The sequence below is a fragment of the Sphaeramia orbicularis genome, chromosome 17, assembly GCF_902148855.1.
Source record: "Sphaeramia orbicularis chromosome 17, fSphaOr1.1, whole genome shotgun sequence".
NCBI lineage: Eukaryota > Metazoa > Chordata > Actinopteri > Kurtiformes > Apogonidae > Sphaeramia > Sphaeramia orbicularis.
The window spans coordinates 26,195,203-26,209,965 of NC_043973.1; the positions used below are offsets into that span (position 1 = coordinate 26,195,203).

The following is a 14,763-nucleotide window of genomic DNA, read 5'->3' on the forward strand; positions in this document are numbered from 1 at the left end:
TTCTTTTTGTGTCGACTTGACGGCTACTTATAAATATATCCTGATGTTATTGAGGTCGCATCCTGCCATGTATTGCTGGTGTACAGGTCTAAATCAGCACACTGCCTCACAGGGCAGCATGGCCTAATTTTAAAGTAAATGTGTGTATGTGTGGGCACAGGCGCATAGAGTGGGCGTCCCTCCAGCAGTTGACCTGACATAACATGACCAGCTGCTCTTTACAAGAGCACATTTCTTCTTGTTTGGAGAAAAGGGACAGGGTAGCGGATTGGATATTATGTAATCTTCTACATTAGGATCTGTCGCTCCAAAGCCATTTTGACAGAGATACGGAAGTAATGGTCCTGACATTGCTTATAATTATTCTAAAAGCTTGCGTAACAGTGTCTCATCATAAGACGCTCCAACTACACTGTGATTAATCAATCTATCAAATATGTCACCAGTGAGCAATTTGCATGAAAGACGACCTCTTGAAAGGGAAGTTACAATATAATATGTTGCTCTTTATGCTCTGTGTAGTTCAGGCATTTTCATAAAATTGTGTAGAACATCAGAAAATACTATTAATATTGTATTATAGCTCTTTTTTTATTTTTATTTTTTTTTATTTTTACAGTTTGATTCAACTGGAACTGGATTAAATTTTTTCTTATATAAAATTAAACTGAGAGGGTTTATAATCATTGTTTATCATATATTTATCTCACCTCAAAAGACTACAAAAAGACTATCATAATGTGAAATGTGTGTGTATGATATCTTTTCCCCATGTAAACTGGGTATTTGTTATTGAGGGTTTGCAGAGGCTCATCCTCTTAATAAGGCCAAACCGTATGACCATAAGCATGACCCATTAAATGAAGGCTCAGATTTGCTCTAAACCCAGCAAACATCTCTCCCTTTCTCTACCACCAGCTCTGTCTTACACGTGGGTGGCAGTCAGTGTGCTCCCCTGGACAGAAGAGAAGTGCCGTCTGTGATCATCGACTATGAGGACGACAAGGAGAACATGCCCAACGAGTCCGATTATGAAGACCTGCCCAGCATGTATAAGGATGAGGACGACGATGTAGATGATGATGACGACGACGACGAAGATGATGATTCCATATTTACAAGTGAGTGGCGCATCCACCTAAAATCTGTACTTGGTCATTACTGTGTATAGTACAGCGGCTTAATCAATGACTCTCTCCCCACATTCAAATCCAGACTCAAAACTCACCTTTTCAGAATAGCCTACCCCCCATAAACTCTAATCTCCATTCTACAACTTCATTTCTATATATAGTAATTATTTGTTTTAATCTGTTTATTTCTTTGTATTTTATGGATTGTTTGTTTTATCTTGTTGTACAGCGTCCTTGGGTGTCTTGAAAGGTGCTTATAAATAAAATGTATTATTATTATTATTATTATTATTGTTACCCTGCCCCCCCCCCCCCCCCCGAAGGAGAGGCAAGGGGTACTGTTTTTGGTTCGGTTTGTTAACACTCTAGCAGCAAAACTATTAATTGAATTCATACTATATTGGGTTTATAGATTACCAGTGACTCAGAATAGATGTAGTTACAAAGGTCAACATTAAAATTTTTTATGACTTTTTTTATATCTTTTTTTTCCCCCCATTTGCTTAAAATGGGCGAAATTTCAAATGTCTATTAAAAACATCAATTTTGTTTCAATTCACTTCGTACTTGGCACATATATAGAGGCAATTGATATGCCGACATCAGCACATGCATAGACATGATGACATCAGCTGGATCTATGCCAAAATAAGCTACAATATGTCTGAGGGGCGGGGTTTGTTGTGCCTGGCACCACTTGTTTTTTTGATGCATTAACAGTGTATTTGTCTTGGGAGGTGAACTTGTAATATTTTCGGTACATGTGACGTGATGACGCATTTGCTCATCTAGTCTTGATCTGTATCGCTGTTGGCCTCAACTTGGCAACTGGCGCTCAGATATTTTATGACCTTCAAAATATGGCCAAATCAGGATCTTGTGTGTATCCAGAAGCAGGCGTTCACCCATGGAAACACTTGCACTTAACACCCTTTGGCCAGACAGCTGAACTGAGCAGAACTATCTTTGGCACTGTGTAGCTTTTTTTCCACATAGGAGCATGTTGATGTTTTTAAAGGTTGTGATTGGTGATGTGTGATGAAATTGTTAGTCATGCCACATCATGACTTCTAGGGACATTGAAAATATGAGTCATGGGCATAGGTTTCATTCAAACACAGGAAGGATGCATTCAGTGGGGTCTGTGGTTCGTCATCCAAGAGATGTACATTGAACGCATCATTTCTTGCATTCTTGTGAATTTTATTTACCAATTTATGCCTCTTTCCCGCTTTGGTTTACAGTATGAATAGGAAAACACAAGTTCAGGAACTAGGTTATAGAATCTAAAATACTTTCTAATATTATAAATTGCATTCATATATTTATTTTCCTGTACCTTAACAGCTAGAAAATGTATTAACCCTTTATTGGGCACTCATAGAAATACTTTGAAATTAAAAAAAATTCAACCGTAGTGTGTTGTTGGAGGACATAACAAGACTTTATTACTTTTGTGAAATTAAAAAAAAAAAAATCTTTATTGTTAAGTAGAAAATCAAGGTTAATGAAGTTACCATATTTGGTTCCTTACCCATAAGGGGCAAAAAATAAAATAAAAAATCAAAGAGGTTTATATGAAAATACAAGAAAAACACATGTATGGTGAAAGAAGCATGTATATTAGAGCATCACTTTAAGACCAACATAAGTGCTGATCCAGACCCCTGTCCACATCCACATTCTCCCTTTGAACATCATTCCTTACATTAGTACCATTACTTCATGGTACCTAACAAAGCAGGTACACTCACTGTTCATGCATAGGTGGACCTTACAGACCCTGTAGACCACATTGGACCTGAGATTGTTGACTCACTGTCCTCACTGTTAATATTGCTGTCACTGTCTAATAATGTGTGGAAATTACCAAAAATAGTTACTTGCCCGATAAAGGATTAAAGTCTTGTAATATCTAAACCACAGCTAAACTAAGCATCTGGGTTAGTATGTCCTATTAATTAAGTGCTAACAAGTAGCATATTAAGAGGTCAAACCTGCAGCCTATTGCATACATACTTGGAGATCGAGTTGAAGAATTTCACAGTTGTAAATCCAACTCACTGGCTTTCCTTAATAACTTAAAATAATTTTTCACAGATTGCATCAAAATCATCATGTTCATGTTGCCAAATTTAATATTATATTTTATTTAGCACTTGTAGGGAGTTGTATACAAAGGCTGGATAAATTCTAATTCATTGAATTGTCCCATACTCTCAATAAATCACAGATTCTGGACCTAATATTGGTAGCATCTCTCCCAATTAGCAAGGTTTTTGGGGAGGTAACCTTGTTAAGATTTGTTGGTAAACAATAATCTAGTCATGATTCTAATAAATAAATGATAAAAAAAAAAATTAAATACATTTACACTAGTGACTCACAACCTTACTTGGTTTTGGCTGCTATTGTCCTGATGAACCTCTTCCTCTTTTTGGCTTAATGCCTAATTTTTTTTTAAATTTTTTTTATTTTTTAACCTGTCTTCACAAACATAACCTCAGAGGAAACAAAAGATATTGCTGACACAGATGACAGCACTGTGCGTCTATGGAGAAAATAATTATGTGTGAAGTTAGAGAGTTTTTTTTTTTTTTTTATATAAAATCCTCCGCCTCTTTCATGGTTTTATTTAGGAGACAAAAGCGTGTGTTCTAAATATTGGTGTTAGATCTTCCCCGACCTCCTCAAATCTAGGTCTACACTTAAAGATACCAGGAACTTAGAACTTGTTTTAAAAGCATTTTTTTTTTCCAAATGCATTTATATTAGTGTATGTTTTTAAGTGTTGTGCAAACCTTCAGAAAGTGCAGGATTAGCAGTGGTGAATTACTATTGTTTTTCTAGCATTGGTCATAAAAGAAGCAGAATAATGATGACATGAACTCGCAGGGAAATTTAGTTCATAATAAAATTAAAATGAGCAATTAATTATTTACCAAAATCATCATAATAGTAATTAAGAGAAAATGATTGTAATCCAAATAGTGGTAGTAGTGGTAAGGTAATCTTAAAGCGTTAGTAATATGTAGTCCAAATCCAGTATATAATGTATTTGGGGGAAAAAATGAATGGTGAACAGATGATAAATGAATACAGATTATATTTTCTACAAATGACGCTGTAGATTCCCACTTCATGCCTGCAGTCTCTCATATTTTTGTGTGGTTATGGGGGTTTTAGGTACACTGGCTCAGAAGGTGCTGAGGAAAGACTCTCTAGCCATCAAGCTGAGTAACCGTCCATCCAAAAGGGAACTGGAGGAGAAAAACATCCTTCCCATGCAGACAGATGAGGAGAGACTGGAATCTAGGCAACAGATAGGCACCAAACTAACAAGGTGAGACACACACATGCATTTTTAAACTGGAATACATTAACACACATGCTTATTTTACATATGTATCAAATACCTTACATAACCACAGATAGATGTCAGTGTGGCTGGAAAAAAAACCCCACAACAACAACGACAATAGCAGCAACACAAACTGTTCACTCTAACTGAGCATTTTGTTTTACCTTTGTGCTTTGAGCTGACAATAGCCCCATATCCTGGCTAATTTAAGCATGACTCAGTCCAAAAATCACTGCAAATGTGAGGCTTTCTTTTGAAACACTTTTATATCCTTTTTTTTCTGAACATCCGATAAGCTTTATCTCTTTAAAACAAGGCTCTGAAAATGGAGCTGACCTAATTTCAGCAATGCATCACCCTCTCTCTTTTTTTCCTTCTCTTGTCTCTTCTCTAGTGTGCTCTTTTCTCTCACTCTCTCTGTCTCTCTTCCTCTTGCCTTACTTCCTCCCTCGCTCACTGAATCACCACGGTGATGCATGTGCCAAACTATCTCCACCCGACTCCTCCACACAGCAGAACCACGCAAAGCACTTCATATCAGCAGTTTACACACACACACTGCTGCAGTGCGTACAAATCACAGGACATTTGTATACATATGTCGAGATCATAAATGGAAATTCTAGTAATTGAATAGATCAAACAACATGATGTTTTCCCCCAGCGGATTGCCAGCCCTGTTTGGTTTCCCTCTGCTCTTTGAACATGGATTGCTTGTTTGAATAAAGGGGATATAGTGATGTGCTGAAAGACGAAATGCCAGAGAATGAGTAAAAATGAAACTAACTAGTATATCATACATAGTCCAGCCAAAAAATAAAGTCACACACTCTACTATTTTGTTGGACGCCTTTAACTTTTGTAACAGCACACATTTGCTGTGGTATTGTTTTAATAAGCTTATGCAATGCAACAGCATTTATGTTGGCCAATTCTGGGCACATAATGTTGTAGAGCCTAAATCTGACCAACGGAAACAACCCCGGATCATAGTGCAGCCCCCACAGGCCTCCACCATGTGACGTTTTTCCATCGAAACAGAGTCCAATCTTTATGTTCTCTATCAAACTGATATTAGAAGCTACTCCCTGCATCAGTTAAGGTAAAAAAAAAACTTGTTTCCAGCTAAAATGTATGACTCACTGGAGTAAATACCCAATGGAGGGATCTCTTACCTATTTGCTTAGATCCATGGAGGGGGGACGGGGAGGTGGGGGCGTTGCTAAGCTGTGTATATAATTGGTTTTCCAATATTACTGCTATACTTGAAAAGACAGGAAATGCTTCTGTCTTGCCTTTTGATGTTTTTATTCTTAATTTGTGTGCTGGGCTATGAGGGCTTGTCTGAGGGTTTTTTTGTGCTGGAATCAATGCAGAAAAAAATCACAACAAACCAAAACAATTACTCTCAAAGTCGATACGTTAAAGACACTGAAATGGAAAGGGAAAATACTAATGTGTGTGTAGGACAAAATGTCTATACTAGGGCTATCAAACTTAACGCGGATTAATCATCAAATTCTTTTTATTAGATTAATCATGATGATTTATTTTCAATCAATTTACCCATCTGCAGCGCAGAATGACTCTGAATGTCTCTGGCAATGTATTTCAGGCAGTTTGTCCAAGTAGAGTTACCGTCGTGCATGCGCAAATGGGCAGTTGATCTGGTAGTGACAGGCAGCAGAACCAACCCATAAAGATGGATGACACTAAACAGCACGTTGGCCCTCTGGATGGAAATATGAGGACAGAAAATCCCCAAGACAGAACAGTTGTTTCAAGTTGTTTTGTTTAAACTGTTTAATAAACATGTGAAGTACATATATATATATTCCCTTCTTCCTTGAGTCTGTTGGCTCATGTAAAATGAAACATGATTAATATAGATTAAAAATGAAAGATATTTAATCATGATTAATCGAAATTAATCTACAGCAACCCTGTGATTCATTTGATTAAAAATTGTATTGTTTGTCTATAGTCTATACAGGAAGTTAGAGGCCAATAACAATAGTGGACTTTTACATATCAATATGATTACGCCGTCTCTAAGAGGAAAATGCTAAGAGCTGATTAAAAAAAAAAAAAACAACACAGGGAAAAATAAATAGCTATAACCCTAAAAAGAACAGTCACCTGCTGCTTAAAATGACTGCGGAAGGAATAAAAGATATGGAATATTGGTCTGTTCCTGATGGTATGTAATATAGACATTAATGTGAACTCAGGAGATGGGACATGATCAGGTTGGCTGATAAGAATACTGTAAAAAGACAATTAAGAATATTAACTGGACTCCAGTGAGCAGACCATAACAATATAATTTAGGCTGTTCCATTAAACCAACAAAAATAAATCAAATAACTTTGGAACTGATCTTCACATTTAACATAAACATCTGAGGAATTAGGTGGATTTTTTTTAATGTTATGAGCTATTATGTTTCTGCAAAGTCAGTACATTCACTTTAGAATGTGGTTTATTTACAATCAGCCATGATCACTGCCAACACAGGACATCATCTCTGTGTTGATTGATTTGATTATGAATATTGATCCATTGCTAATATGATCAAATATCACTTATTGCAGCTTTAAACTATTATTCTTCACTGTAGCCATATCATAAAATATAGTTTTCCAGTCTCAATTTACCCTAGCTGTTATATTTCCAAGCTTTTTGTTGATATTATGGCTGACGGAGCTTTAAATGAAAATAGTTGTGCTTCATTTAAAACAAACAGAGCTGAAATAGTTTTGTAAGCTTTGTTGAGTCTGTTTATAGTGATTGTGTTCCCTCTGATGTGATGCTGACATAACACTGCCATACAGAGGGCTGTTGTCTAAGAATCAGACTCTTGACTCATGTGAACAGTTGATCCTGGGGTGGAAATGTGACATGTCAGTCTGAATACAGCCCTAACGTCACAGGGCTGAGCGCTTCCAGATGACTACCACATCTAACAACATGGAGACAGTCATTGATCCGGTGCCTACAGTCTGTTCTACTGCTTCAGGGCCCTGACACAGTGCTATAATAAGATTCCCCCTTTCAGAGATCGCCTTTGGGTGTCTTACTCATTTCGGACACATAAATTTAGGACATTGGACATAGCCTGCACAAAATCCATCTATTTGGAAAAAATATATAATGGGGACAGTGTCTAACTGTCCTGTTCCTGAACATTTTAACCGTCTCATGAATGCAAAAACTCAACTGGTTAGTGAATTTTTCAGTGTCCTATGAGAGCTTTTACAGCTGCTTCTCGCTGAATTCCACCAAAGCTTGAATAAGATGCAAATGTCTATGCAAACTTTGCCAAAAACAATATTGAACTCCAGTAGTCCTAAACAAGATGTACTCAACATTAGAAAGCATTGAATTAATACATATTTAATATGGTTTGGGACTAACACATGAGGTTTTACTCTTAACATTTCCCAGCCAGGAGTTTTCAGTTATGAAAGTACTCATGCTGTGAGTCAAAATGTCAAGAAGACAACCTTGCTGGAAGTTGCTGTCAAAGTAGTGAAGTAAATACAAAGCAAAGAATGTGGCAGAAGATAAAAGAAACTCAAAGCGTCTCATACAGTGACAGACCCTGATGATGTGACCACTTTAAATGGACTTATTTGCAGCTGGACTCTATAGTGCTCTGTGTTTCTCTTACTGTATTGCTTCTGTAATTCTTTACTGACCTCTTGTTTGTTATTACGTGCTGACCTTGGATGTTTTGTTCTCTCTAGGCGTTTGAGTCAGAGACCCACAGCAGAGGAGCTGGAACAGAGAAACATCCTCAAACGTGAGTGTATTAGACTTGGAGATTTAGCATGATCTTGTAGCCGACTTACAAGCGAAAATTCAAAAAATAAAGTTAGCGACACACATCTATCTTTTTATTTTTCTTTCTTCGTCTGCCTTTTTTATCAAAGGCAGGCAGGCAACGGGGTTCCCTGAGGAGTCATGTCCAGAGAGACTGGTTTCTGAGCACAAACACGTGCAGTATCAGAGAGAGGCAGTTCTGTTGCCTGGGACTCTGCTGCTTTCACATCAAAGGCTGATTTACCAGCGGCTCCTTGCTCTCCCAGAGGCTTCTGTGTGATTGGCAGAGTGCAGGAGTAAAACACAAAGTCTGAAAATGAAGGATTCATGAGTGACGAGTCATGTCCTCCCTGTCACTTGTATGCATACAGTAACAAGGTTAAACAAACGGGGCTTTATTTTCACCAGGCATTGTCTGCCATCCAAATCTCTAAGCGGTGCTAGATATATACAGTATGTGTTTAGCACAAGCGCGAATGTGGTTTGACTGTTGAAGCTTCAGCAAACAGAAGCAGTGGCCCAGTATGCTGCTTGTTTACTCCTGTCTTTTCGTATTACTTGCTCCTCTGAGCTGAAGGTTTTTGTCTTTGTCCCTCTAAGATCTATTTCAGGAACAGAAGTACTCAGTGTGATTTTTTTTCTTTCTTTTTTTCCTCCCATCTTGAGTTGAAAATGGCATTCTGACATAAATAGGTTAATTGTTTGATCATAAACATGTAACAGAAAGTCCTGGGACAACTTGAAAGGAACAAGGCAATCATTCTCCCCTGATACACATTCCTAATAGAATTACAAACAGCCAATGATGGAAAGTATTTAATGTTTTAAGGAACATTCTCAGTTTAGTACACGTCCGTTCCCTGTTAATGAGCCATATTATGCAAATTGCGTGTTTGTTTCTCTTTTTGGTAATTTCCAGAAGTTTGCTAAACCGTTCACTATTTGTATATGCCTGTAATCCCAGAATTCTCTTTTTTCTTTGCAGCTCGCAATGAGCAGGAGGAGATGGAGGAGAAGAGGGAGATAAAACGGAGGCTATCACGAAAGGTGAGTCCAAAATAGATCCAAAGGTGTGAACCCACACGTGTTCACGGGGAACTTGTAGGGGGTAAACCGTTGGCCAAGATAAACAAACACCATGATGATGAGTCATCATAGTGAGAAATGAAGTGCGGTCTGTTACAGGGCTGACATAGTAGTTCTCAGATCTACCCCAGGGGGACAGCCGTGCCCTTGTTGCCCTTGGCCCTTCAGGATGTAGTCTGCCAAATCCTTCTACCCCATAGGGAAGTGTTGAACATGTTCCTGTCACTTTCAATTAAATAATAACACTTTGCGCACACCTGCAGATATGCTGCTCAAAGCAAAAAATCTCACAGTTGGACAGAGAGTTTTCTTGTATGCATCACATGCCTTATTGTATACAGTATGGCAGCTGTTATTCTCATTTTTCCTTTAATTATTCATGCTGTATTTGCATGTTCAGTTAAAAAAGCTCTTCTTTTTAACCCACCTACTACATGCTGGTTTACTTATATTGTAAATAGTGTTTTAGGCCTGCATTACTAAGTTATATAATTGTTTAAATCTAACATATGAATATTTGTGGGTTTTTAAAAGCATATGATGAGTTGACAGAGACAATCCCAATCCATAAAAGACATGACAAACTCTGAAGCTGAAACTGAAGCACTGTGGTACTGTTTCTTTCAAATGTTCATTGTGGTCGGTTTCAGATGCTGCAGCTCTTTCATAATTCATAGTTTGAGTTCTTGTTTGTTCAGTATTAATTGTCAGCCTTGTAAATCCAAGCTGGACTGACTGTACATATCCTGACCAAGGAAAATAAAATTCTCACTTTGTGCAGTAATCTACACCTGGCTTTTCTGCCTCCATCCATAATAATATATATTATACAGACTAAATGTCGTCTAAAATTAACATTTATTTGCAACATAGTATAGCAAACTATTACATAATCAAAAACAAATTCATTATAGCAAAAAAAAGAAAAAGTCTCTGTTTTGAATGTCTGGGGTCGCCAGGAATTTGTGATGTTAAAATGGGTTCACGAGCCAAAAAAGGTTGGGAACCACTGAGCTACTCTCTATTGTACTTTCCTAAATACACTGTAATTCTTTAAACCTTTCCACAGATGATATGATTTAAACAGCTAACCCTGCTAACCCTGACAGTGGCTACAACTATTAGAGAAACTGTTCAATAACAATTGTTTTTGCTTTTCTTCCAGCTGAGCCAGAGGCCCACTGTGGAGGAGCTCAGACAGGCCAAAATCCTTATCCGATTCAGCGACTATGTGGAAGTGTCAGATGCCCAGGACTACGACAGGCGGGCGGATAAACCCTGGACACGGCTCACAGCAGCTGACAAGGCCAGTATCACTTACTCTAATATTCCAGCTAAATAAGCTTTCAATCATTTCAAGAATTACACCATTATGCTACCCTTCCCCTTCTGTGGCTTGTATGACGCAACTCGTACCACAGGAGAGTAATGGTAGGAGGATGTGTTCCTCCTCTCTTATTACGACGAGTTCCACCTCAGCTGTTTTGCGCTCCTTAGTGAGTAAACACCCTGGAGCAGTCCTGCTGCCGCTCGCTGCCCGGAGGTCCTTGCTTCTGACTTTTAATGAGTTCTTAATTTTTGCGGAGCAGTGATGCTACCTCCCATGTGATGATGAAGCTCAGTCGAACATGCCAGATCGTACCTGAGGACTACTCAAGCGAAAAGCACGAGGTTTCAGCGTTTGGGTTATGCAACAGCACCCCTTACGTAAGCGAGTAATCGGCCAAACAGTGCCTCAGGACCCCTTAGCTTCAGTGCTCCTCTGTTGACTTCGTTCCTTCTTCTTCCACGTATAGCACAGGTTTAAATATTATTTGTTCTCCTCTTGAGTCACGTTGACTGAAAAACAGTGACATCCCCTGGCTGCGTTGTTGTTACAGATGACATTTCAAAAGGATTGTAATGTGTCAAAAAGAAAAAAAAAAGGCTTAATAAACTGTTTTATGTTATGGAACCTTGACTCATCTCCACTTTCAGATTTCTTTGTTACTCTTCTGCCTTTGGATAAGGCGTTCATCCATCTATTGCTCCAGCGGTGACACTCCTCGGAGGCAGTGATTCACTGTGCATCGTCACAAATGTGAATTTGTGTAACAACAAGAATGAGAAAAACAGCTTTGGTTCAGGCTTAAAACCTTCCTGGAAAATGCTGTTGTTAAAGATGAAGCCTGTGTATGTAATTACACCACAGTGTCCCCTACTGAAACAACAAGAGCACTGCTGGCTTTATTTCAGTGTGCTCTGTTTTATAGACTTTGTCACATTGAAATCATACACTGTTGCTGCAACACAAATAAATATAACTCAGCATTTCTAAAACACAACTGTTCACTGCTGTGTTTTCTTCTTTTCCAGTTTGTTATATTACAACTGCATTAAAGTCAGAACAGAAGCTGACTTATCAAACAGGCCGGCAGCAGATTATTTATTGCTGCTCAAGCTTTTTGATGTTTCAAGAGGAAACTGAATGCTCTTGTGATGTGAGAAGAGTTCAGCCGAATCATTCATGGCCTCGAGATGAGCGTAAATGATGCATGAAACATGCTGGACTCGAAGCTTATAAACTGCAATGTGTGGACTAAGCCTTTGCAGCTCCTCTCAATCTTCCTTGTTTTTATTTTTATTTATTTTTTTTATCTTCTGCAGGCAGCTATACGGAAGGAACTCAATGATTTCAAGAGCAATGAAATGGAAGTGCACGAGTCAAGTCGCCATTTAACCAGGTAATGTGCACTCATACAGATCTACCGAACCTATGAATGGACCTATACACTAACTATGCATATAAAGCTGGGTCTTTTCTTTTTTTTTTCCCAGATATTGTCATTTTTTGCGTAAGGTGGTTAAAATATATGAAATTGTCTTTTTCTATTTGTCCTCAGGTTTCACAGACCATAGTAGACCAACACTGTCTCGAGCAGTGCCAGACTGGCGCTCTCCTCCACTGAGAACCTTAAGTGCTGGACAGTAAAATGGTGCCCATTTCTACAATAAGGCCATGTCTTCTGAAATGCCTTTTCAAGACCCACACAACTGAGTCGGTACTACACCCAAGATGCAGAAACCCACAACGTCACTCTCTGTAGTAGCACATAATGACTCCAGTTGATTCATACATTGCCCCTCTGTGGAATTATTCGACTGTACCATAAACTTCTCTGCTAGGCTGTCTGGCAGGCAGGACAAACGGCTTTGATTTGCAACTGATTGACAGTTTCTACATCTATGAAGGGCAGCTGTACCCGTGAGGCCCCATCTTGGTTCATCAATGACAGTGGACTTGTTCTATCCCTCTTCTTTATTATCCTGTCACTCTGGGCCCTGGAGCCCTTCAGGACAACTCTATTGAAGGATGCTGGGTTGATTGTTCTGATTTCACTCCTGCAGGAAATCCATCTTTACTGCACCTGCTGGGACTTTGGAAAAGGCTTAGAAAGCGGCTGGAGAGGAAGGTGGAGTCCAACTTTAGAATCATGTGCAATATTTTTTTTTGCTGCTTTTCTTAGGCTCTAGCACCCTCTGGAGTTCCCTTTGTGTCATTGCTATGTAGTACTGATATCTCTTCCCTCATATGTGCAATTACCGACAATTTTGACATCTAATTGCTAACTGTGAATTTGAGAGTTTAGGCGAGTCCTGCTCTCTGTCTAAATGTACATTTTGTGTATAGTGAGAAATGAAAGGAACAAAGTTACATTTAAAGAAAAATCATGCTTGACCAAGTTTCACTCATGTCACAATCTTATACATTTAAAGTAAGAATTGCCACTGGCAGATGTATTCTGATTCCAGCAAGTGCAAGAATTATTTGTTTTATATGATGAAGTTTGTTTTTGATAGAGGCACTTCAGTCACAAATAATTAATTTACATGTGTTCACATGTCCAAGCTCTTTTAGACTGATTTTTTTTTTTTTTTTTTTTTTTGAAGAAACTAAGAGCTAGCTTCACTACACTGTCTGTTTAATGATCTTTGCTCATAATGTGCACTGTATGATACACTTTACTTTTGTACTCATGTCATTGTAAGCTTTTAACCAAGCAATATCCCTCGTATGTATGTAGAGAAACGGTTACACTGCAGGTGTACCCCCGCCACCATTTTTTACTGTGCTTATACACAACACCTCACTTCAGGGTTTTCATTTTTTCTTTTCTTCCTTTCTTTTTTTTTTACTTAAGGAAAGCTTTATCCAGGATGACTTTTATTTTCTTGACTGAGCCACTTAAAAATCTACCACTTTAACAGCTTATAGACATATTCAGGCAATTGATTTAGTTGTCAGACCTAGTATAGACCACGTTGCATTCTCAGTTCTGACGGAGGAGTAATGTAAATTTAAGTGGGTTCGTTTAGTCAGGATTTTTAAATTTGTATTGATAAAATTCTTTGCACTGTTAAGGAGTCTGGCTTTACAATGGTCACTGTTTTAAGGTCAGGGCCCATGTGTGTAAAATATTTCTAGATTTCTGATCTGTGACCAGTTTTCTCTTCATTTGAATGGTCTTGTTACCTGATCACTGATCCTGCAGCAGTATTCGATGCTCATAAGCTTTCTGTACACAGAATATTTTTAGTATTTTTTACTGTATTACTTTTAAAGTTGCAATATGAAATTCTTGTCTGAAGAAAAGTATGTAAAAGACTTTTGGCCACCTACTGTAATGCATCTGTTTGCAAAGGAAAGCATTCTCCCTTATTAAGGTATTGATTGGTGATGGATAGATAACCCTAAAAAAACAACAAACCAAGGACACAGAAAATTGTTTTGCACTTTCTGTAATAAGGAAAATTCTTCTTGTTTGTTTTTTAAAATCAAATATGTTACCAGGTTGTCTAATTTGGGAGACTGAAAAACATGGAGTATTTTTGTGTAAGAACCAGCTTTTGTGTGATTCCAGCATCTTGCCATCATTTGAAACTCCATCCACAGTAGATTATAATAGGAATGAATGTATACAAATACAGTTTCCCTTTTCAGCTCCAAGAAACAACCTGAGCCACTGGGCTGAGCATGAGGTTATCCATTTTGCTGGAATCAAGGAACATGAATTCAGCAATAATCTGTTTTCTTTACATGTAGGTGGAGCAACTAAACAACTTTGAAAGTGTTGCTTTTTTTTTTTTTTTTTCATTTTAAAATACAGATGACCATGTAAAGGATACATCATGACAATTAAATTTAATTTCTGAATGCATTAGCATTGTGTGGTTTATCATTTTGGTGATTTAAAAAAAAAAAAAAAATCCACATTTCATGGTAGAAATGGCTTGTAATCAATAATTATTTTTCATGTACAATACTAAATCTACAAGTATTGTTTTGGCTTGTTTAAAGATAAGGTCTTGTTTTCAACT

At 37.9% G+C, this 14,763-nt stretch overlaps 1 protein-coding gene across 2 annotated transcripts in view; it reads left to right on the forward strand.

Moving 5' to 3' along the window:
* Positions 1-14,603, forward strand: part of LOC115437293 (phosphatase and actin regulator 1-like) — a 61,954-nt gene extending 47,351 nt beyond the window's left edge. For both annotated transcript variants that reach the window (XM_030160491.1, XM_030160490.1), the window contains exons 6-12: positions 919-1,121; positions 4,320-4,476; positions 8,244-8,299; positions 9,305-9,366; positions 10,571-10,711; positions 12,052-12,128; positions 12,288-14,603. In XM_030160491.1, coding sequence (XP_030016351.1) covers positions 919-1,121; positions 4,320-4,476; positions 8,244-8,299; positions 9,305-9,366; positions 10,571-10,711; positions 12,052-12,128; positions 12,288-12,303 — 712 coding nt within the window. In that variant the 3' untranslated portion in view covers positions 12,304-14,603. The remainder of the gene's footprint in view (positions 1-918; positions 1,122-4,319; positions 4,477-8,243; positions 8,300-9,304; positions 9,367-10,570; positions 10,712-12,051; positions 12,129-12,287) is intronic.
* Positions 14,604-14,763: the final 160 nt, after the last annotated feature.